General features: G+C 28.1%; 4 protein-coding genes across 7 annotated transcripts; 2 read left to right on the plus strand and 2 right to left on the minus strand.

The window, feature by feature from the left end:
- The first annotated feature begins 2,569 nt into the window (after positions 1-2,569).
- LOC119681342 (glucosidase 2 subunit beta-like) lies at positions 2,570-3,524 on the plus strand. Its single transcript, XM_038094506.1, has 2 exons — positions 2,570-3,028; positions 3,084-3,524. Exons 1-2 carry the CDS (start codon positions 2,739-2,741, stop codon positions 3,397-3,399), a joined length of 606 nt encoding a protein of 201 aa, XP_037950434.1. The 5' UTR covers positions 2,570-2,738; the 3' UTR covers positions 3,400-3,524.
- A 5,658-nt stretch (positions 3,525-9,182) lies between these two features.
- LOC119677772 (UPF0565 protein C2orf69 homolog) lies at positions 9,183-20,210 on the minus strand. Of its 4 annotated transcripts, XM_038089281.1 has the most exons (8): positions 20,178-20,210; positions 18,715-18,780; positions 13,024-13,263; positions 12,842-12,969; positions 12,639-12,743; positions 12,032-12,575; positions 10,440-10,605; positions 9,184-10,379 (listed from the first exon to the last, which is right to left on the minus strand). In XM_038089281.1, exons 3-8 carry the CDS (start codon positions 13,207-13,209, stop codon positions 10,039-10,041), a joined length of 1,470 nt encoding a protein of 489 aa, XP_037945209.1. In that variant the 5' UTR covers positions 13,210-13,263; positions 18,715-18,780; positions 20,178-20,210; the 3' UTR covers positions 9,184-10,038. The 4 variants fall into 4 exon arrangements, with proteins under 4 accessions (XP_037945208.1, XP_037945207.1, XP_037945209.1 ...); XM_038089280.1 differs by lacking the exons at positions 18,715-18,780; positions 20,178-20,210 and adding an exon at positions 14,403-14,490 and having other exon boundaries at positions 9,183-10,379; XM_038089279.1 differs by lacking the exons at positions 18,715-18,780; positions 20,178-20,210 and adding an exon at positions 14,370-14,470 and having other exon boundaries at positions 9,183-10,379.
- LOC119677774 (TWiK family of potassium channels protein 7-like) lies at positions 14,544-15,774 on the minus strand. The gene has a single exon (XM_038089283.1). It carries the CDS (start codon positions 15,723-15,725, stop codon positions 14,601-14,603), a length of 1,125 nt encoding a protein of 374 aa, XP_037945211.1. The 5' UTR covers positions 15,726-15,774; the 3' UTR covers positions 14,544-14,600.
- A 2,853-nt stretch (positions 20,211-23,063) lies between the features above and the next one.
- Positions 23,064-25,807, plus strand: LOC119677775 (mediator of RNA polymerase II transcription subunit 27-like). The gene is made up of 6 exons (XM_038089284.1): positions 23,064-23,337; positions 23,394-23,538; positions 23,600-23,721; positions 23,787-23,874; positions 25,329-25,544; positions 25,605-25,807. The coding sequence occupies exons 1-6, from the start codon at positions 23,177-23,179 to the stop codon at positions 25,740-25,742; spliced, it is 870 nt and encodes a 289-aa protein (XP_037945212.1). The 5' UTR covers positions 23,064-23,176; the 3' UTR covers positions 25,743-25,807.
- Positions 25,808-26,276: the final 469 nt, after the last annotated feature.

Raw genomic sequence — 26,276 nt, forward strand, 5'->3', positions numbered from 1 at the left:
GTTCGTACCAAACGCTGTAGATTCTCAAACTGCACTACAACAAATGATAAAAGGAAACAAGAAGAACGACAACACACCGTTATGCTGGACCGAAGTGAACAAAACAATCTTCCAAAAATGTAAAGATGAACTAACAAACTCGACACTACTTGTTCATCCGTCAAAAACTGCTACGCTTGCATTACAAGTAGACGCCTCGGATAAAGCTCTCGGCGCAGTTCTTCATCAAGTGACAAACAGCACGTTCCAACCACTCGGTTTTTTCTCTAAACGATTAACAGATACACAAAAACGATACAGCACATACGATCGTGAGTTGTTAGCCGCATATCAGGGCATAAAACATTTTCGACATATGTTAGAAGGTCGTGAATTCGTATTAATAACTGACCACAAGCCACTCACGTTCGCATTCCAGCAAAAGTCCGACAAGGCTTCACCACGTCAAGTCCGACAGCTTGATTATATAGGTCAATTTACAACGAATATCGTTCATGTCAGCGGAAAAGACAACATCCCAGCAGATTTTCTCTCGCGGATAGATAGTATTAGCATCCCAAAAATCGACTACGATTGTATAATTGGATTACAACGATGTTGCCCACAACTACAAGATATCAAAAACAACAATTCCATCGAAATCAAACTTTTATCTTTACCAACAATATCAGATAAAATTTATTGCGAAGTTTCAACTGGGCGAATTCGTCCTTACATTCCGCAGAAATACCGGCTACATATCTTTAAAGCTACGCATGGGTTGTCTCATCCCAGCATTCGGGGCACAACAAAAATGATAGCTGAAAAATTTTTCTGGCCTTCTATAAATGCTGATATCAGAAACTGGACCCGACAATGTATCCCATGCCAACGTTCTAAAGTGCAACGTCACAACCGTTCACCTATTTGTCAATATGAACTCGCTGAACACAGATTCGAACATATAAACATAGATATCGTCGGCCCGCTACCACCATCAAACAACTGCACATATATATTAACCATCATCGACCGTTTCAGCCGATGGCCAGAAGCAATTCCGATCCCAGATCAAACAGCGGAAACCATCGCAAACGCACTGATTACTCAATGGATCGCACGTTTTGGCGTACCCTTACGTATCACAACAGACCAAGGAAGACAATTTGAATCTTCATTGTTCAACCAACTAGCTGAAGTTATCGGTTGCAAACACTTACGAACTACGAGTTACCATCCTCAAAGTAACGGAATGGTGGAACGATTTCACCGCACATTAAAAGCAGCCTTAATGTGCCACCAAACAACTTCTTGGACAGAAGTTTTACCAATAGTATTGTTAGGTCTACGCACGACTTTTAAACCAGACATTGGAGCTTCTGCTGCTGAAATGCTATATGGCCAAACTCTACGTTTACCGGGCGAAATAGTAAGCAACCCTAGCCACAGAAATATAAATCAACACGATTTCATAACCAAGCTAAGAGAACAAATGCAGAGCGTCAAGGCAACGTTGGTATCGCATCATATAGACCGAGGCTACCACATCCAACCGGCTCTAAGCTCAGCCACGCATGTATTTATACGAAATGACAAGGTAAAACCACCATTGACGCAACCTTACGATGGTCCTTACCAAATACTAGAGCGAAATGACAAGACGTTTAGAATACTGATCGAAAACAAAGAACAAACAGTTAGCATAGATCGTCTTAAAGCTGCTTTCATATGTCCCGATACAGACATTGACATCCACAACAAATCAATGGTATACCACATCCAAACAACGTTAATGGCGACCAGTCTGTGCGACCAAATACAACAGCTAACCTGACAAAATCAGGACGCAACGTTCGCTTTCCAACCAAATTTAGTGACTCCATCACTTAGGGGGGAGTACTGTGGCAGCACCAAAAAATATAAATAAAAGAACTGTCAACAAGGCACAAAGGAGACAACAATAGCCGCAGTTCCCGCCAGTAGTAGTTTGGAAAAAGAAAAAGCAGCACGTGAATAAGACGTAAAAACATAAATCTTAACTTTAAGAATATTTTATAATAACTAAGTATAAGAAATAAATAAACTTATCCATTACCAATACGGAGTGTTAAATTAACTTATCCATTACCAATACGGAGTGTTAAATTCGAAATAAACCCCAACATAAAAAACCACTACACATTCATGCGATTTTAACGGATAACTCACATTCACAATAGATTGATTTTTGAAGTTGGCAGCACTGAAGAATTTTTACCTAATTCACCTAATTTTTATCAAATTTACCCTACATGATATTCTGGTAAATACCAATATTCGCTGCCATACCGACATAATTTACTATTTCGCTCAATTTACCATCAGTTTACTCGAACTCATACACGGCCTAAATAATACAAATTTAAATTAATTGAAATTTGTTTCTGTAATTTAAAAATTTATATTATGCGAATAATTTTATATTATATTAAATTATTATTTTCTCTACAATAATTTTTCTAGTGTTGATCAGCAAGAAAATTTAAAAATCCCTTTTATTCCATCTGCAATAAAAGTAGGCATTACTTTTCATTTGACATTCGGTCGTTAAGCTACGTATATTGTGGGATGCGTAAACAAAATTAAATTAAATTTATTTTAATTAGTTTTATAGAGTTTATCAGGATAAAATATATAGCTTTTCTGTGTACTCAAGAATTTAGCCATTTATTTATCATAGAATTGTTGTATCTTTAAGATACAAAACTGTTACAAATGTCATGAAGAAGACGTGGATAAAACGCGAAAATATTTATTACAAGCCGTTTTACAAACAAAAATCAAAACTTCTGTTACTAGGAATTTTTTTGTTAGGTATTATCTTTTTTACATACCAAGCGTTAACCATCAATAAATTGCCAAATTCGAGCACACCATGGAGTTTAGAAAATACAATGCAAGATTTAAAGAAAACGCATAAGCAACTTGTTCTTTCACTAGGTAAGAAGGAATCTGATAGCTTTGATTCTCATAATCTTGTTGACGATGCAGATCAAATAAAAATTATAAGGTATGTGCGGCAAATATCTATTTTCGCAATTATAATAATAATGCATATAATGTAGAGGTATACGACTTTTCGATTATGACGCGTATAAACCAAATTTTGAAGGAAAATTCAGATGTCTTGATGGAAGCATAGATATTCCATTTGACAGAGTAAATGATGATTATTGTGACTGTGAGAAAGATGGCAGCGATGAACCAAGTACAAATGCTTGCAATGCAGGGCGCTTTTATTGCAAGTATCAAAAACGTCATATCACTGGCAGAGGACTCGATGTTTTCGTGCCAAGCAGCAGGGTGAACGATGGAGTTTGTGATTGTTGTGATGGAAGTGATGAATGGATAATTGCCAAGTGTAAGAACAAATGTACATAATTTTCAAAATTATTTTCATTTTTTACTAGTACATTTGTTGAAATGTATAATGATTATGAAATGAAGGCTACAATAACATAGCCTGCAAAAATTAACTTTTTTCCCTAAATTCTTAATTTTTACATTAAGTTTTAAAACAAAATGTGAACTATTTAATAACATATATATATATAAGATTTGTAAATACTTCCTAATCTAAAAATTTTATAAGATTAAATTTATATCCCTAGAACTTCATCACAAGTTGAAATGTAAATTATATGAAATATAATAAATCAATGAAAAAATATTATAAATTAGAACGTAGAAATAAATTAAAAACTAAGTTAAAAATCTTATGTTATACATTTAACGTAAGACTCGTAAAACTCATAAATATATGTATAAACAATATATATTAAGGTAAATTTTTCAGCGATCTACTCATAGCCAAATTTATCAAAGAATAACTTTAAAAAAGAATTATAATTTAAGCAAAATAAAATAAAAAATAGAACAATTCAAAGAAAAAATATGTATAACCTTTGGGAATATTTTTATATTAAGATATAATATTATAAGAACAATTTGTCTAATTTTAGCGGTTCATTTATTTGTATTTTAAACCTATTAAAAATATTAATTTTGTGTTTACATTTCGACTGAATGCTCAAGGCATAGATATTATTTATTTATACAATAAAAAAAATATTTTGTTAAATTGAAATAAATTCGAATGTAAAACTTAATTTATTGAACGAATTTAAAAATAAATTTTAGCTTAAGAAACATAAATCTTTTTCTTTTAATAATAAGAAGAATTATAACAGGAGATTAGTGATTAATATAGATTTAAAATTATAATATATTACACTTAACAACAAAACACTTTTTGCCAATTGTAGAATAACATATTTTACCCAGCCTCTAATATGATATCAGGCATATAAATATGCGCTTGTGGCATCTTATGTTTCCTGTTATTTTAAAAGAATATGTGTATTTTTGATACGTTAGAAAATGCTTCAATTCTATCTTTTTGTTGGAGAATTTATTGTCAACACTATGAAATATATAGTTAAAATAGTAATAATAATAAAATAGTTAAATTGCTATATATCGAAACAAATTCGTTGTTATTGGTTTACATGCTTCAATTATACTGCGGATCCTGAAGCAAAGATAAAAATATATATAATATCGAAAAATATATACAATATATAAAGGTAAAAAAATAACTTATTGCTTCTTACTTACATATATTGCAAACGAATAAGAAAAACTGATTCCAAGAACGGCATGATTTATGTCCCGGAGCCACTCCTTGAATTCGACGACCAAGTGCTGTTTACCACATCCAAAAGAGTCTACACAAATAGATCCCGCAGGCTAATATAACAAGGAGAAAACCTAAACTAAATTATAGTAATAAAATTTAAAAAATATGTATTGAGTAATTAACTTTGATTGTCTTTGGCTCTAAGGTATTATGCCTAATATAGCATTCATATATGCATTGAACTTATGATCTTATGATTAAGTAAAAATTAGAAATCTTCAACACTCGTGAATGTGTTACTAGAAGATATTACTCTTCTTTACTTCCTTCACTCAATGCGGTTTCACGAATTTGCAATATACTTGAAATTTATTCCTTTCATCTTATCGAAAATGTGTGTTTCAGCTAAATAGAAGAGCTAAATAAGTTTCAAAATGGCATGTTTTTATATTGTAATCATCAATCTATTGTCAACATAATATTACTAAAATTAGAAGCTTCGCAAGTTACTTTTTTAGAAGGTATTTCAAAATGATATTGAAAAATATTTCTTATATTAAGATTATCTATCATATTGTTTACTAATATTGATATATGTAACTATTTTTAATAAAAATTCTTAACGCTCTATATAATATATCATTTATCTAAAATTGATTATTTCAATTTTAAGCATTACATATCTAACTAGAATTTTTACTTAAAGTTTATACATTTTCTACCTGTGTAAAGATACTCGTATAATAAAAACAAAAGCAATTGAATTGAATTAAATTTTCATTTTATTATAAATACGTTTTAAATAAATGTTGTTTTAATTTTTTGTGTTTTTCATTATTTTTTTGTCATAGATTTATTCTTCCATTATTACTTATAACTTAATAAATTCTTGATTCTCTTGTTAGTAAAAAAATCTTCATACAATGCATAAACTTTTTGAAATCATATCATATTAATTTTATTAATTAAGTCCAAAGCAATTACAATATTTTCCGAAATTTAAAAGTTCTGTGTTATAATTTTTAATGTATAATTTTTAACATTTTATGATTTGCCAAATGTACAACATATTTTTAATGTACAATTAATTTAAGCAATTTTGAACTGCAAATTCGAAAAGGTACAATTTTGTTTTTATTAAATAATTTTTAACAATTTTGTTTTAATTTATTTTTATTTACTTTTTACATTACATTGACAAACTGTAGAAAAGAAAGAAATTAAAAACAAAATTATAAGTTTTGCTATTTTTTCAATTATTTTTTTTTTCCATTAGTGTGCGATTACTTGCGATTACAGTATACTTAAAAATGAATTTTATTTAATATTGTATATTTTATATTTATTTGATTTTTTTTATAACTGCAGCGGTTTTACGGACTGAAGTACTACTTTATTAAATATAAAAAATATAAGTTTTAAGCATTATTATTTTTTTTTAATAAATTATTTTAGCTTTGTGATTAAACACAAAAATAAATTTAATTATATCATTTAATTTAATTACATTAAATAACATATGAAATTTGCAAACAAGTACTAGAAACAGTTTTATAAATTGTTGTAGGGCTGAGTTATATGTGATGCATAGGCCCACGCACTGAGTTTATTTAAAACTCAAGACTTTAGAGACGCTTCATTGAGAGTTAAGTAAAAAATGTATGTAAGGAAGTTCGCATTATAGTCTCCTTCTTCTCTGTCTTTCTTTAATACTACTCTGGTTTTATAACAAATTCTATATTAAGCAAGAAATAGGAATATTTTCTACCAAAGTAATAGTTATGTCTATTTTTTATTATTAGCAATATTTTGTTCCTAAGCTCATAGAGGTAAACTAGTCGAAGATCATATTTCATTAATGCATTCCCTCTGAGCATACTTATAAGTATTGTGTCAAAATGATTATCCAAATTACTGTAAACTGGTAGGAAGTTCTCTAACAGATTCACATTGGTCTTTAAGACCTAAATGGATCCAAGTTAAACGAATTGCCTTATAGAACTTTAACTTCCCCTAGATGAATATTCATTTAAATATTTTTGATTATTTAACATATTTACAGGTTTAGGAATAGAACAAATGTGTTTGAAAAATATATGAACTATATAAGAGATCAACACCGTTCAAATTTTCAAATTTTGACCTGAATGTATCATATTGGTCTTATTTTGTTGACGATTAAGCAAACAATCTTTTTAGAATCTACAATTCTATCCTATTTTTTTTTTTATGTGGAAACGAGCTTCGTGGATAATTCCAGGCCTTTCAAGTGGTCATAAACTGATAAATTTAACCTCGATCCGATCTCACGTGAGATCGCCAGTTCGCATCAACTAATATCTTTACCGTATCTTTATCAGCTTCAACCGGCCTTCCTGAACGTGGTGCATCTTCGACAAAAAATCGCCGTATCGAAATTTAGCGAACCAGTTCTGGCATTGGCGTACTGACAACACACCTTCTCCATACACATCGATCAATTTCTTTCTGGCTTGAACAGCATTTTTACCCTTTCTGTAGTAAAACAGTAAGATATAACGAAAATGCTGCTTATCGCTCTCCATATTTAAAAGGGAACCAACCAAAAACTACGGCTTAAATGTGAAGTTTTCACAAAATACAATTACATCCTCTGTCGGGAAAAAACTAAATTACTTTCCGAACTACTTAATAGCTACATTTCTGTACTAATTCGTTACCATGGATGAAAGATAGTTTCATTACTATATACCGGAGTTGAGAAAACAATTAAAATAATGTGCTTAATTCATATCGATTATTTTCCATTAAAGTTAATTATTAATTGTTTTTACTGCACAGTCTTCTTGCAAACACTTTGTATGAATAACGTCCAATTCGACCAAGAAAGAAGGGATCTTTAATCCAGACAATGTACAAGAGTTCAGGTGCATAACCTCGATTTTGTAAATTTTTTAATGTCGCTATGAATTGATTCCCATTTAGCATAATTACCAGTAATAGGGATCTACTGTTACTATGTTCTCTTTCGAAGCGTGAAGCAATGGTTGGAATAAAATCTTTAAAATCTCTTCTCTTCTAAAGTATAATAGACCATGCTATATTACATATATTATATTACATTCATCACGAAAGCACTTATACTGAACTCAACATGTGTTAATGAACTATTTTAAATAGTAGAGTTTTGAAGAATTTGCTAGCAAAAGTTTATCAATTGTAAACATAAATGTACATCTTTATATAAAAATAAATCTGAATGATAACGTTAATTTAAATTCCTTTAATTTAAGTTACCCAATAATAAAACTTAAAAAACGGCATTTAAAATTAAATAGGTTACTTTTGAAATGGCAGCCGAAAAGATGGTACGACTCTTTTATATATACATATATAAATAACGGCTAGCTAGAATACAATCAATCATTTACAATCATTTTAGAATTTTAAAATATTAATTAATTAATCGAATTTTTATTTAATAAATTATTGACAGCTAAAATAGATTAAAAACATAATGAGAAAAAATATGGTAATATTAAAGATAGAATCGTAACTAAATATAAATCCCAGTAATGATGTAAATCTGTCATACTTCAGGTATGGACTATGTTCTGATAAATATTCAAGATTTTAATCAAAATCGATATGTCAAATGTGATTGGTCTAGTTCAACACTAAGCAATTAGCATTTATACATAAAATGATAAATTTAAATCGAAACCACTGATTAACAAATTATAGACTAATGCCTTCCCATATGCGTTACAACAAACATCTTAATAAACTCAATACGAATATACATTTCTCACACTTTATGTTGAAGGTATAACCACAATTCTAGAAATTTATAATTGTTAAATTCGAGAAAAAAGAATAATATGCGCTTTAACTGCAAATGTAGTAACCTATAAGTTATTAATACTTAATTAATTTAATAATCATTATTATATCAATTCTGTTCTGCTCATTTCATTAATCAGACATAATTTTTTTTATGCGTAACTTTCGCATTATACTATTATTTATATTTTTATGTCATATAATTTATCAAACATTACCATTATGATTTTGTTTATGAACTTAAATCATTACTAATTTACGAGTATCTGTATGTTTACTAATCTTTATACAGATATTTTACACACATATAAAACAACTTAAAGTAATCATTTTCATACAAAAATACATAAGCCTGCAGTATTTACAACTACATAATATATTAAAAATGATTGATTAATTATTTTAAATTTAGTAAGAATATATATATTTATACTTTATATATAAAAAAAATATTAATATAATTAAAATGACAATACAGTAATTGAATAAAAATTAAATAAATAATTGAATTTCATGAATGGACAGATTATATATATTAAACTTCTAGTTTTATTGCACTGGGAGGATAAAATAAAAATTTTTAAGAAATGAAAAATTCACAGAATTTAATATAAGTTTAAAAAAATTTCAAAAACGAAATTCATTACTCCAAATACAGAGAAAAGGAAATTTAAATGAATTTAAAAACTAAAATTAAAAAGAACCTTGCTTATAAGTCAATTGAGTGAAGGATTAATTTGAAACTGGAAATTTTCGGAAAGCAAATTGAACATATAATATTAATAAAATAATAATATAAACTGCGTTCCTTCAATATGATTCAACAGAAAACTATAATTTAAAACTATTTTGTGCGTGATTTTGATTACTATTTAAAACGTACATAAGTAATGGCTATCCGAGTTTAAGCTATGTATTAGATAACATGTTATTGATTTATTAATTATTAGGATGAGAGCTCAGTGTTCAGATGCATTATCATAATGAACCTCTGATCCATAAATTTTATGCACTATAATTCAGCGTCTAACGAAAGCTTACTTAAAATTCATTTAAAACAAATTAACTTTCTAAAAATCTGCTTAATACTTTTAAACCATTTTAGTATTATTATGACGGATGTTATTTTTGCTGTGTGTTGAAAAGTGAGATTTATTAAAACTGGTGATAAAAGGTGTGAAGAACTTATTGCTTCTAAAATTATGTTCATGATAATCATGAAGTTTATATTCATGATAATCATGAAGTTTATATTAATGATATTCATTTAAAAAACTACTCTTCTTTTTAAGGGCAAAAAACAGCACAGTTTTAACCTAAAGCTTAAACGAATAATATAGCTTTTGTAGCTTACGTTTGGACTTAGATTTGTGTTGATGGTGATGCTGGTGCAAATGACGTTGGCGCTGATGATTGTGATGATGCTGATTATGAAGTTGATGTTGTCTATAGTTATGTATATTTACAAATGATGAAGTTGCAACACCAGTAAGCATGTGTTGTCTTTGTTTATTAATTGTTGTTTTGCGCAAATAATGATAATTACGTCGACGATAATGTCACTTCTCCTCAGCTGTATTTTCAGCTGTCACCTTAATTGCATTATTTACTTGTGGTGGTGTAAGTTGATCATTATTCTGTGTATTATTTGTTTGCGCAGTTTGTGATGTAGTTTGAGACTGTTGCTGCTGTTGCTGATGGTGTATATGTTGACAAAATGCTTGTAGCACTTCAAAATGTGTCATCAAATTTGCAGTTTGACTATCATAGTGTAAATGTCTTGTAATGGGTGCTCCAAGCCTTCGTAGCATATCAGTAAATATTTTCTCTTCTTTTCTTATCCAAGGTCGCCTATCGTCCTGTACTTGATACGGCGTTAAATGCACATGTATATTCATACCTTAAAAAAAAATTCAGTTAGATAAGCAAATCCTTTTTAATAATATTTTTGTTTACAAACCCATTCTTGTTAAAGTTTCCAATAAACTACGCGAAGTAATCCATGTATTCTTTTGTCCTCCATGACCTCCATCCAGCCAATACATGTCTTTAATTCGTGATAACAAACGTATCATGGTACTGTCATCGGGTGTTAATGTTTTAAGATAATGAAACTCATAAATGAACTAAAATAAATTAATATAAATGTGACATTAGTTATTACTAAACATTTTATTTTGAATTATAATTAACAATAAAACATAAACTGACCAGTTTATACTGAGCTAAAAAAAATATTCTATAAAACGGGAACCTTCCTGTCCCCCATCGCAACTCTTTTCTATTCTTTTTTCCCTACCTAGTAAACCATATTTTACCCCATGTATTTGTGTCTTGTAATTCCTTCCATGTTTTCTGCAGTATAAATTTCTCCAGGCTACAACAACAACATGAAAGCAGGACGTCTAACAATTCCTTAAGAATAATTACAGTAAAATATTTATATCAAATTCATATATTTGTAAGGAAGTAAAACATAGAGAACCGTTCTACAGAGGAATCAATAGCATTCTTATACAATTCAACCGAAATGAACGTACTGAACATTTCAGACTCACTGAATTGTGAGACTAAATTATTGATTTGTGAATTATAGGCTTTTTTTCTTATAGAGTGATAAGTATGAATAATATCGTATGTATCGTATGTATAATATGTATCGTTATAATACAGAGATGATTAGTATGGAAATATTTCCGAAACTATTGCAAATAAACTAATAAACTATAGCAAACATTAAAACTCTAAAAATACTAACTGTCAAAGTGCAGGCAGTATAAGAATATCCGTACTCCTATACTAAAAAAAAATGTAACAAAAATTCAAACTGTTAGCAAATAATGCAACTATTCAGCTTTTATATGTAGTCCAAATCATTATATACAATGACATATATTTTTTTTAAATACTAACTTATTGTGTACGTCTATAAAACTTATAACGTCTATAATATGTAACTACATCGTCCCAGGAACATCGTCTGATAGGGACGATGTTCCTATCAAATAGTGACAGTCATTATTTGATAGAAAAAACTGGGACGATGTAGTTACATATTATAGATGTTTTATTCACTACAAATAATAGACACTAATCTGAATTTGTATATTTTAGTGTCGAAACCTCTAGTTAACTGCTAACTGGAGCTTTGTCATTGTCATGGTTCCGTTTACTATTTAGAAAATATCAAAACAAAAAGGTATATACTTCGCTCTACAGAATTATAATCTATCTGATGGCATACTCTATCCCTATCCGCAAACTGATATGTATATGAATAAAAATTTAAAAATGGAAAGATTTTTATTTCTTTTTTTGCTAACGTGGATAAAACTGCACATTCTTAATTGTCCAATTAGCTTTGTTTACTGCCAGCATAACCTAACCTTGGTTTACTTTAGTTAACAGAAGTCCTCAATTATCTAATCTACATAAATAATACAAACTTATAAGGGCATATAAATATATCACTACTGAGCTCTATGTAAAATCAATAAGTGTGTCTTATTAAATATATAAAATGTAACGATTTTTACACTAAATTTGACTCACTTGGTTGAGGACAACGCAACCCTTGCTAAATCCAATCAGAACTAATTTGGATTTATCTAAATTGAGATTTTCGCGCCACCACAATGGATTATTATTTGAACGATTTTGTTGTTGAATTTGAAGAGTGCAATTGTTACTATTATTTAAGTGCTGAACATTATTTTGTTGCGCTGTAGTTGGATGTTGTTTTGTTGCAGTTACATTTGAAACAGATATATTTTCTGCATTAGATGCATTACTATTAGTTGTTGGTGTTTCATCAGTTGACTTAGAGATATCTGCAGCACCTGCTATGTTGGGAAATAACACAGCATTTTCTCCATCAACACTAATATTTTCTTGAACTTGCAATATATCAATATCCATTTCCTGATTATTATCATTTGATATCGATGAAGATGATGATGAATCAGTTGTAACAGTTGACAGATTTGATGAAAGTGCTGTTGCAACTGCTGCTGCAGCAGCAGCTGCTTGTGCGGCCTGATCCATAATTTCGCTCTCTGGTATAGATATAAGGCGTTGAGATAGATTTTGTAATAATCTAAAAAAAGGTATTTAGTAAAAATTAAAAATTTATTGAGATCTATATTTTTATTAGATTTACTTTTCTAAATGTTGTAGAGCATGATTCATTGGCGTATGATCCGGCACTCCAGCATTGTTTCCACGCACAAAGTTGTCAAAACAACTAAAAGTTTTAAACTCCATTCTATTTAAAAATACATTGTATTATTAATATATATAAATATTTAAATACATTTTCGTCAAAGAATTCTTTTTAAATGTTTAAATAATATAGATATCTACCTAACAGGGCGTATGACAATGATATGTGACAGCGGAAATGCCTCACGCAATAGTATAGCTGAATTTTCTAAATTGTATTTCATATACCCGCGACTATCGCGGTTCGTTTCCATACTCTCTGGAAAATCCTAAGAAAATAAAGTAGTTAAATATATTACATAATGAAGTTTTTGATTTTATACCTGTACATCTCCACCAAAGTATATGATCGCTGTCGAATCTTCTACATTTTGGGTTGGTTGTCGTATTATTGGTGGACAATATACTATATCATTAATACGATTTTGAAACCCCGCAACTGCAAATATTCGAAATGGACCAGCTGAAGTGCTTGGCGTGCATAAACGTTCAGCGCCGCCACCAAGCATTACACTGAAGTTTGTAACACGGTTTTGTAGCTGCAAAAAATTATCAATGATTGCCTTGAAATAAGAGAAGAAGAAAAATATGTTTATTTCTATATTGAAAGTTAATAATTTTGCATTACATATACAATCTAACGTACTATTATCAAATACTAATTAACTATATCAATGAATCAAGTGTGTAACAATGTCCTTTATCCCTAGCATCCTCTAGTACAGGTGGAATTATTTTTAGATATTTATCGATTCAATATTATTCAATTCGTTATTATTGAAACCATTCCTTGTGTATGGTATGACAAGATTCTTACCAATTTTTGGAATATATTTTTTAAGCATTTAATGAGCGTAAATGCTCAACTATCACATGATTTTAAGATTACCCATTTAACTCTTATATGTAACTTAATATTTGCAGCAATTGGTTAAGTAAACTTTTTTACCATAATGTTCTATAAATTAACATAAACACGTACGAGACGTTTTTAGTAATTTGAAGAAAACATCAAAAATATAAATGAAGAAAAAAAAAAATTATATGGGTCGAACCCAACAAGAAAGCCATGTTAATAAAAAAAACTTTAAAGCAATAGATATTTTACCCATTTACAACTTATTAACTTTAAATTACTATCCAAAGTAAATTAGATATGGATATGCAGAATGATTATAAAACCGGTTCTCATACGTGGATGTACTGATAGAATTTAAAAGAATAAAATGAATGTACTTATGTGCTTTATACTCAGAAATACTCAGAAATATATTTGCCTCAATGTTTTCGCATAATATCAATCTAAATATATATACATAACATCAAAGTAAAAAATTTACAACTTTAAAAACCTATATATCTCAAGAATCAAGTATCAATAATATACAAATAGCTTAGTATTAGAAATACTATGTGGTATTATATTGTACGTTTACAATCGTAACAAAATGTGAAAAAATAAGAATCATGATATTCAATAATTATTAAAATAAAACGAAATTGTCTCTTATGCTAAATTATGTTACATAGTTTATATAGGATTAGTATCTCTAAATTGTAAAGTACTGCAACATTAAAAGGTTAATTTAATAACAAATATTAATAATAAAAATGTATTTATATTTAAAGCTCAATAAATTAAATAAATTTGCCATTATTTATAAATTACTTTTTCAAAGCTCCTAAATCTGGTAGTACGCACCTCCAACAATCCTTTTAATAAGAACCTCATTTTTGCACATTAAGATAATAAATAAAACTTTAGTTTTGTATTTGTACGAGTAAAAATTTAAACACGTAATTAGATTAAATTGAAAAAATTATATGTGGCATGAAATCTTTTAAATTGACAATGCTATCTATATACACTAAAAATGTTTTATATACTAAAATTATTTGTTTAATAGTAATCATCGTCATAAGAGTCATTACTATCAAAACAACGTCCGAATCGTTTTCTTGTATCTTCAAGACAAACTTTGGTGTCCTCTTTCATATCATGCACTTTCACACGCACTTCCTCACGCATTAAATTATAACACATTGCGACTAGGCCCATGCCTATTAACATGTAAAGAAAATTTATTGCTAATTTTGAATTTTGATCGGTCATAAGTTGTAATTCAAATAGTTCATTTGGATCTGCTGTAGCATCTTCAATAGCATTTTTCCGAGCCGCTTCAATATCTGCAGACGTTACCAAACTTGCACCCGGCACAAAATCACCGAAACCGATTTTACATAATGACGTCATACAAAAATAGAATGAATTAAGATATGACCATTTCTCCCAATTAGCAAACATAATTGTGCCCGTTATTATATAGAATATAATGACCCACAAACAAGCAGTTGAAGGTACAATAATCCTTTTACGTTCATCATTTCCAGTACTACCGCACTCTAGTGCATCCAAACGTTTATCAATGGATGAGTTATCTTGCGTGCATTCATGCAAAGAGCGATACAAAAATTTAAAGGAACGCGCCAATACTTTTCCCATATTTAAAAAATACAATATATAAAGTGGTATGCCAAAAGTGGAATATATAACTGTAAAGCCCTTTCCCCAAGGCGTACGTGGCACCATATTTCCATAACCAATCATAGTAATAACTGACAAACAAAACATAAGTGCTGCTGGGAAGGACCAAATCTGTTGTGGTGTTCTTCCGCCGTAACCATTTTTAATCATTGCAGCAATTTGTGTTTGGTACTCTTTTAATACTGCTTCTGCTTCCTTTTGCCACTTAAATCTATCGAATGTATTAAGTTCTTCAGTTATGTGCCATAACTCCACTGAGCAGTTATGCCTTAAGGCAACCACTTCGGATGCTGTCTTATCCACATATTCACGTTCGATGTTCATGAACGATACCGCCCCAAATATAGCGTACAGTACGATTAGTGCTCCAACACCAACTTGGGTGCACATAAACGTAAAAAAATTACGACAGCAACGCTTCACCTGCCTACGGGGCTGATTACTGCGTAAAGAAGATGAGGGACTCTGCGTTTTCGACATTTTTAATTGTTCGTTTGTTCGATTAAATTCATATTTTTTTAAAATTTAATATTTTAAATTTGATTTTAACTTATATAATGAATTTATATTCTTAAAATGCAATTTTTTATTTTCATTATACGATTTTATTTTTTTATTTAATGAACTATCATTAATATTGGAAAAAATTTAATTAATTAAAATACATCTTAAATTTATTTGAATGTTCTAAAAATAAATCTTCGACGTATTTCACTATAAAGACAAGAAAGCACATACGAACGAGACGCTTTCATTTTGTTTTCAGAAATATTTTATTTTATATCTGTATATTTCGACTACGTAGTCTTTCCTACCGGCGGCGCTCAATTCTCTTCCGAATTGCAAGAACAACTGAACAACTGAATGCGAACACATTTCTAATGACTATTTCTAGCAGGAATTGAGAACTCTCCAACATTGAATGATTGCAGATGTAGATGGGATCTAGCGACGAGTGTGATGAAGTAAACTGATGAAGTAAAATTACATAGTATTTCTTTATACTACTATATTAATTTGAAAAATTGCATAAAAAATATATTATTAGAATAACAAGTTTATATTTTTATTTTACAAAATATTACACAAATTTGAACATTTTTATTAATGAAGACGCATAACATATCGAAAAAATTAAAAAAAAAATTTAAAGTCAACTATTAAAAACAATATCATATTATATAAATATTATATTTAAGAAAAATTTTTAAAAGAAAATAAGCATTATCCATGGTCGAAAACTGTTAAAAATGTTAGTATTAATTTTAACTATAAAACTAGGATTCCGGTCTATGCTTTTATAAAAAATCAGTGATACTAACTAGGAAAATTATAATAATAAAGCAAAAATGTATACTTGATCTACTTATAACTAATATTTTCTGACTGGTAAAAGGTTCTTTACAGATAATGTGATGTAGTGAAGTGCTATTTTTCTAATATTCTCTTCCTTATTTAAAGTAAAGCTTGATAATCATACACTATCCTTCATTTCGAACTCTAAATTTCTGACAAAAACGGCATTTTATTACCTACATTACGACAATTATATTGAACAGTAAACCCACTAAGTAAATCACTACTCACTCAAGTTATTGTTGTTGTAGGTCATAGGGTGCTTGCACATCGAACTCAACGAGTGGCTCCGGGACATACACCCGGCAGTTTCTTGCAACCGTACTCACTCATATTTTGTTTTGCTGATAGAAAGCGCAGCAGAATTAAAGTCTATTATAGATAAACTTATTTGACAATAGAACTTCGGTTCTCATAATTATGTTAATGAATTACTCGATGTTTGAGAGATTATATGAAAAAAAAAACAAAATATTATTCTACCCTATCATAAGATCGTAATTAAGGAATTTAAATATTTTTCCGAAATTAAATTTTATATTCATGCGATATGTATCTTTGCAAATTTCCACGTCAAGAATTAGTCTATTATATATTATATATGGGTATAAACCGTATTTCAGCAAGCAACGATGTGGAACTTTTTTGCTGAAACGGTCAGACCACAAATAAAAGTAATTTAATTTGTTTATCAGATATTTATTCATACTAGCGGCAGCCTCAATCTTGATATCGATTTCTAATAGGGGAGACAAGGAGGAGAGTATACTTATACCTTAGTTTTTTAATGCAACATGTCATGTGTTATTTACGATTACACAAAACCAATTTCAAGATTCAAGTCTTACAATAGTGTGAATGCAACTCAATTTATTTTCAATGGTCAAGCTACCAGTAGTGTGATTAGGATCAATTTACTTGCGTATAACCTTGTTATCCTTTGTTTGGTTTGTGTTTTTAATACACCATATTATAATATGAAGAATAACTCACTTTGAACAATAACATGAGCCAGTTCAATTTCGAATTCATCACATAGTTATTCTCTTCCTTATAGTTGAACATATTGTCGTTTTCTAAAAAGTATCTATAGGCATATAGGCTATAATTAATGCTTTTATGAGTTTCATTATTTAATTTCACAATAGACGAAACCAATCTTGAAGATTTTTTTGTTGAAAATATGAAAAAATTTTTTATCTTTGTGCTTAACCGATTCTATTGCGGACATGGGAAAGAAACATAAGGGACCTGTCAGAAACTAACATGCCACCGTAAAGCATTTTGAAGTTCGTTGTACCTTGCCGGAAATTATTCCACCAAACAAGGTAGAGTTTAGAACACAACAAACAATTCTAATCGAACTGTAATACTGAGAGATTCTTGAATTTAGATTCTATCTTCCGCTATAAAATTTGCTACTAATGAAAGTTTTTTATTTAAAAAAATTAACAAAAAACGTTGACAACACTGTGATTTTAATTTTATATTATAATTTAGTTTGAAGTCTAAGTGAAAAAAAAAACTGTCGAAATAAATTATAGCTTAAGAATATTTTATCGAATGCAAATAAAAGAATATAAATTTTAATAATTCTATAAAACACAATATTTTCACCACACAATTAATTTTAATAAAAATGAGAACATCTGTGCATTTTGTTTGAAACAAGTATATATCAAATAATGAGTTATTATTATTATTTACTTGTTTCAAACCAAATAAATAAATTTGTATAGTACACAATTGTTCTAAATAAAAACATTTCGCTAATTAAGCAAGGTGCTAACAAATCGGTACGTTCAATAAACTCTAATAGTTAAACAAAAGCAATTAAGCAAAGCTAATTGTTTATATTATGCATTTAACAAAATGCTTTATGTAAGTAATAGATAAACAAATTTTTAAATCTAAAAATAAAATTGTATATATTCATTTTACACTTTCTTAGATATTGACTTATCTTAAGGACGATGGAATTCAGTAAGAGGACAAAGCTTTCGAGTTAAATTTATTAGGAAAGTACAAAAAAATGTCTATTAATTTATAATTTAAATTATATTTTATATAATATACTAAATTAAAAAATTTTTATACTTATATTATTACTTACAGTTTTAAATAAAAATATGTTTAAAAAATTCAATGTGCTATTTTACATATAGCGTACGTTTTGCACCTAAAAATTAAACACAAAAATTAAATTAATCAATTCAAAGAAATTAAAAATAAAGATTTCATGTAAATAAATAAAATTAAACATATTTATATATATTTAAATATATACATATTTCATATTTTGCAATATCTTTTCATACAATGTGAATAAATTATAAGAAGTAATTTTTTTTTAAATTTGATATATTTTTTAAAATCATTGCATATAGAAACCAATACTTCTTTTGCAGTCTACAGGCCATTCATTGTTTTAGAAACATTTTCTTACTTCTTATAAATCTAAATCTAAGTCTAAAGTAGTTGTAAGTTCGCTAACACTTGTGGGTAAATATATTTATTATAATCTATTTTATATTGATCATTTAAAATAGATTACGTTTACCTCTAAATAATTTATATAAACATTGAAAATCTATTTTATGTCGATAATTATAAAAAAGATTAGCTTTACGGTTTAGTAATTTATATAAAAATTATAAAAAGCTGTGGTGCACAGGGTTATTGTAGATTTATCTATCTGAAATTGTACCGTCATTAAAAACAACCAAAAAACTATGACGGTCTGTGTATAAAAATTTACGGTTTAAAGTTCGAGGGTAACTGTTATCTATATTATGTCAAAAAATTTGAATTTTTTACTAAAAACATATAATTTCAAGATATCATGACATTAATATATAAACGTCGCATTAATTTAACAGAATCTACCTAAAATATGTTAAGCAAAAAATCGCTAAGCTATGATATGATAAATATCAAAGACATTATTAATTTTATTAAATTATGTAAAGTAAAAATATAAAATTTTTCTATATATATTGAATTTCTTTCAAATTTAAATTTATACTTTAGATTTTTTTAATTTTAATAAATTTTAAAAAAGTAATTCAGCCACACAAATAAAGCTTTGGGGTCGTGCTGCGTCAAGGCTTATTATAATAATCATAATGTAATTAAATATTTTAAATACCCTTGTACGTGCATACAAAAATAATATTAACTAATAAATATACTAAAATTATATTAATTATATTAAGAAAATTACTAAAGTTCTCTTTAATTATATTGCGGCTATTATTCGTCATAAGTAATTTCATCATTTACTAATGTATGCAGCAACTACACATATTTTAATAAAAGAAATTTGGCGGCAAGACATTATTAATGACTTTAAGAATAATTTTATTTATTGAATATTCCTAAAATAAAAATTTAATTTATTAAACCTTAAGCAGTCATAATATCGCATAAAAATAGGACATGAAACAGGTAAATAATGATTTTCAAGGACTTATTTTTGCGACTTTTCTCACTTTTCAAAATGCGGAATTAAAATTTATTTTTTTTATACATATATATATAATTATATGTTAAAAATGATATTCTTATTGTACTTACAGTTTTAATAGTTTTTCTTTATCGTTTTTGTTAATTTTGCGTATACCTTTATATATATATATATCTATATATATATTATAGACAATAAAAATTTACACTTAGGGTTAATTGCCACGACAATCTTATATATTAATATTTATTGCTTTTTTGCAGAAATATTAAATTTCAATTCTTGCTAACATATTTTCCCGCACTTTTTTTATTTGTTTATATTTATGTTTGCGCGAACTACGCAAAGTGCAGTTTCCTATTACACTTGTAATATTTTAATGAAATTTTTTATCGGCTCGATTTGTTGTATATTTTTTTTTTGTCTGCCAAAAACTGCAAGTGTTGTTGTCTCTCTTATTTGCATTTGTTTGCATTTTCATTATATGTGTTGTCAAAATGTCTCCATTCTTCAGTATGCGTCATTTTTTGCATAGAAATTCTACTCTTTTCCATGATTTGTTCGGAAAGTTATGTAAGATCTAATTATATGCAATATAATTGAATATTAATTTGTGTAGAAAATTTATATCTTGTGTTCTTGAATTTAATATTAGACCTTTTCTTTTATAAGCATGTCGCAAAAGAACAAATAAAATAAGCACTACTTTCGATGGCAACTCTGGACAATATGGAGATTTTGTTAGATTTATATGTGCAAAACACGTAATAAAATTTAAAGTTAATATGTCGAAAATGAATAATATTCTTTGCAATTATTGTTGTTCTATTGTGAACATAGTATTCTAGTAATACTATGTTCAGACAGACCTTAATGTCACAAAAATCTTAATTTCATCTTCGTTTTACCGAAATTAAGTTGTTTCCTCCTTACAAAATTCAGTTTTAAGGTTAGGACGATATTAAAGGAAATGGCCTTAATTTGATTGAAACAAAGCCTGAAATTAAGCGAAATTTCTAATGCAACTATGCGAGAGATAAATTTTGAACCAAAGATAAGTTGAGATAACGAATATATGACATTTATTTTTAAAAACAGTTGACTTTAATAAAAACGGAAAAATATTTTAAAAGTAGTGCAAATTTTTAAATTTGAATATAGAGAAAAAATTGTAATTATTACTAATTTAAAAAAGAGTAAAAAAAAATAATCCACATACCTGAAATCCATTAAATCTAATAAAACTACTGAATACCATTCTTTATAGTTATTATTTTCGCACACACGAGTGGTGTTTTTAGCATGTAATTTTTAATTACATTTGGCTGTCTAAATAACCATAACTATAACTTATGCTATGTTCAGACATTTCGTAAGTGTTCATACTGCCCCAAATTAATTAAATCATATGTTTTTTGATTACAAATCGAATTACATGCTCAAAACACTATTTGTATCTAGGATATTTTAAAATTTGATATTGAAATTTGATTTTTGAAATAACATAAAATAGAAATAAATAAAAAAATATGAAATTCTTATTAAAATATGTTTCTTAAAATCGTCAAGCTACTCCAAAATAATAAGTAGCATCTTAGGCAATTACAATTGAAGAAACAAAACATTCCTACTTTAACTCAACATGTGGAAGGCTGCTATAAAGCTATACTACTTGGAACAACGTCATCTGTACCAAGACCATTTTAGAAATTTGTAAATATATCATCCTACATACCTCAAAAAAGCTTTTCAGTTCTGTCTGAACAGTTAAAATCTTAACAAAAATAAGACATTATTTGGCGTAAAGTGCTTCCTCTTGACAAAAGAATCGCAATTGCTTTATGTACGTTAGAATCTTCTAGGGAATGCAGAGTAGTGTGTGAATTATTTGCCGTTGGCAAGTCCACAGTTGGTATGTACTTATAAATTTAAATGTACTTAAAAAAGTGTTTAATAATAATTTTACTTAAATGGATGCCATATTAAAATACGTCCTACCAATAGCTTTTGTTCTAAGTAGAAATCTCTTTTGCAGGTGATCGGGTACTTTTGGTCTATAATAAACTATCAATTTCTCAGTGATACCTGAAAATTTGTATATTATGGTCACGCAGTAAGGGTCCGCCTGAATCACCTCTGCACTGTCCTTTCTTTCGACCAACATCAACAGCACAAACATTTGATTCGTGTACGAATGCATTTAAATTCCGGCAACAATTTGATAATGTTACCAACTCCATTTCAACATAGGAGATGATGACATCGCCTCCAGATAATTCTCATGAAAATCTGCATCTAAAATATTGAAAAAACCGTTAAAAATTAAAAATAAACATAATAAAAATAAGATGTTTATCTTATCTTAAAATCAATCAATTTTAGAAATACATATATATATGAACATAATATTATAAAGCTTATATGTATTAAACTTGTATTGATAAATTCTACTTTCATGTAAAGGTGCATCCACACCAAAATTATAAAGCTTATATTAAGTTTGTATAGATAAGTTCTACTTTCATATAAAGGTGCATCCACACCAAAACACGCTTGCGATCAAACGAACTTTTGCAGGTACGTTTTTCTACGAATAATTATTCGTTCGCAAGCGTTCACTTTGGTGTGAATGCATCTTTAGGCTGTGGGCGAGTTCGAGTAAATTGAGAAAAATAGTAAATGATGTCGGAATGGTTGCGAATGTGGGTATTTACCCGAATTTCGTATTTACCCTATTCGAATTAAATGAAATATAATTATATGAAAATTAGGTATTACCATTATGAAAATTTTATAAAATGTTTAATAAATAAATAAATAAATTTTAAAACTTTTAACAGAAAAATAATAAATAAGTGTAAATAAATGCAGTGCAAAAAATTCCTAGCAAATTTCAATTTCCTCGAACTTCCTCGAACTTTACATTTTCAAAATGAAAAAATCTTCCTTTGCTTTACATATTCTTTGTTAAAAGTCATTTTTACCGTTCAATGTTACCAACATCAAATTTCTTAATGTAGCCGACTAGACTAGGTTTTGTTTATAAAATCAAATTTAGTGAAATTATTCTAAATGCGGTGTTAGGATATTTAGAAAAGCAGTAGAAATAATGGAGAAATTGCAAAGTACACTTAGTGCGGTTAAAGGATTGCGCTCTAATGTGTTGCAATGTTTTGAGAATTTATTTGATGCGGACGTAACTGAGGAAACACGTCAAAAATTTCTAAACGAATTTCAAGAAAATTTTAATAATATCAACACACAGCTAAGGTTCAAAAATATATTATAACATTAAATATGTAATAAAATCCAATTAAACTTAATAGAGAGGTTGAAACTTCAATTAATGGTTTACAAACACCGCCAAATCCATATCATCTGGGAAACACAACGTATTTGGCACAAGAAACTACACAAGAACGGCAGGCTTTATATCCACAGCTCGTAAATAGTTACAAATGGATTGATAAGGTTTTCTGATATTTGTATATATTTACAAAAAGCTTTAACTTATAATGTTAATTGTTTTCAGGTGCATGATTATAGCTTCTTAGCTTGTAATACTTTAAATCAAAATAACTTACGACGTTCATACATATACTGCTCCCAAAAACGTGTACGAGTATTTTCAGCATTCAATAATTCAGATCCAGAGTAAGTTTATATGTTGTTATTATTCCTAATCTGATTACAAATAAGTTACTTATTGGTTTACTTAGGCATACCGATAAATTGTTCAGTGAGATAAATCATCTTCACACTACTTACAAAATATGCCGACCATTTGGTTCAAATGCTGTTGTAATTGTAAGTTAAATATTTTAGCTATAAATATTTACGCTATTAAAAGCGTAAAATTTTGAAAAACAGTTTTACATACTATAACTTATAATCATTTAAACTAAAAATTGCATAGAAGTAAAATCCGTTTTATACTAATATATCGAATATTTAAATAATACTGGATCAAATATAGATAACATTGGTAGTGACATGTAAAACAAAATATTATTTTGCTTCCCAATTTATCTCTTAAAACTATGAAATTTAATTCTGCCAAAACCAAGAAGTTATCGTAAATCTCATTTTACTCCTTTGGCATCTAAGATTTTACTTGTGAATAAACATTATTTTTTTTTTAATGTTTAATTTTTTTAATGTTTTTAATTTTTTTGTATAATTGCTACAACAACAAAGATTCATTTTAATATTATTTTCATTAATTGATTTTTTGGATGACTATACATCTGTTTCGAGTATTGCCAAATACATATCATCAGTGATCTTGGAAAAAATTCTTGTATTTAAAGAATTTCATACTTCAGTTTGTTCTCAACTCACTGTTAACAGTCTTTATATAATGAATAAACCGGCTAACAACTGCACTGAAGCAGTAATTTCACCACATTGCAGAAATGTGATTTAGAAATGTAATTAAATGAAATGTATATTAATATTTAACTTTCGCTTAGGAAAAATTTTAACCATTTTAACCATCATTAACCATTAAAGGATGTAGTGAGTTTCAGTATGGAAGGACAGCAATGTAAATTTCAGTAATTTTTTTTAATATGTAATTTGTTATTGTTTAGTGGCCTATCTTAAAGAAATGGACTATATTGTTTCATGGAGATACGCAAATCCAATAAATTAAACACATGACCGTTGGCGATATGCAATGATGAAGCATTTTGTTTTAAGTATACTTCATCGTCATAATACTAAGTATTTTGATATTTTTCATTTTTTGATATAATATTGCCGTATTAACCAGATCAAGAAGATATATCTACTCTAATTTGTGTCATGTTCCAATAATTAGAGTTGTAACTGTTAGTCAAAACCTGATGAAATGCTAACTAAATCTCTATACAGTATAATAATCCTTCGGAAATGTTTCCTCTTCAAGTGTAGATCAAAATGATCCAATAAAAGATATTATTCTTTAAATAAAAGAAGAAAATTAGTTTTTTAACCATATTGCCAGTTTGTTTAATGATATCACAATAACCTTGTCTTTTAAAATTAAGTGAGTATGGTCTGTCCGTTTGAACAGGGCACCATTAACAAAGAAACGATCTATTAAATCCGAATTTACATTCAAGTGGAAATTATGTTTATAATTAGTAAATAAAAATTATTGTTAAATTTGTTTATTTATTACATTATATTATATCATATTACATTATATACTATAATATATTATGTAACTATATATACATTATATACTATATTATATAACATTTTATTATGTACTATAGGCCACAATAAGTCGTGTATTAAAGGCAGCCATTGTGTGCAAAGGTGTGCTTATAGAATGGATAACTGTGAAGGGTTTCGACGAAACGTTAGATCCGGAAGATCTATGGACTGAATCTCGTTATGAAGTTTTTCGTAAAGTGCAAGATCATGCACATTCCGCCATGTTGCACTTCTTTTCACCTACATTACCCGATTTGGCAGTAAAAAGTTATATGGTATGTACGATAAATAAAAAAAAAATTTTCCTTTCAGAGTATAAATTGTTTTTTTTTTAGACTTGGTTAAATAGTTACAGCAAATTATTCTTAGAACCGTGTAAGCGTTGTAGCAAGTACGTATCTAATGGCTTACCTCCCACCTGGCGTGATTTACGTACTTTGGAACCATTTCATGAAGAATGCAGAAATTGCTAATTAGAAACACGTTTTTCTGATTTTATTAATTATAAATAACAATAAAACTTCTTCATTTCATATATAACAGATATTTTATTGTTTATTTATTTTCGCATATAGCATACATCAGAATACAACTTGAAACAAGTAAACAAAGGCATGATCAATATAATTGATACAATTGAATTCTGTGTAGCTTTTAGAATTGTATTGATAATGTTTTATTTACAAACAGAACGGCTCTTTTGCGCATATAAACGATCGAAGTTATCCTTTAAGGTTTTACGCAGCATTTGGATTTTTTGCTGTACCTTTTCTTCTTGACATTTAAATTCTAAGACTACTTCATTGGGAATGTAATAGTTTTCTTCATCTTCGTCGAAATATTCATCCTATAAATATATAAAAAAATATAATAATATTATATAATATTTATAATAATAATATAATATAATATTTATTATTCTATGTTTATATTTAGTTTGAAATATAAGGATGTCGTATATCAGTTAATAATAAATAATATTTAATATAAATAAATGTTTGCGTTAA

Source organism: Teleopsis dalmanni, chromosome 2 (assembly GCF_002237135.1).
Source record: "Teleopsis dalmanni isolate 2A chromosome 2, ASM223713v2, whole genome shotgun sequence".
NCBI lineage: Eukaryota > Metazoa > Arthropoda > Insecta > Diptera > Diopsidae > Teleopsis > Teleopsis dalmanni.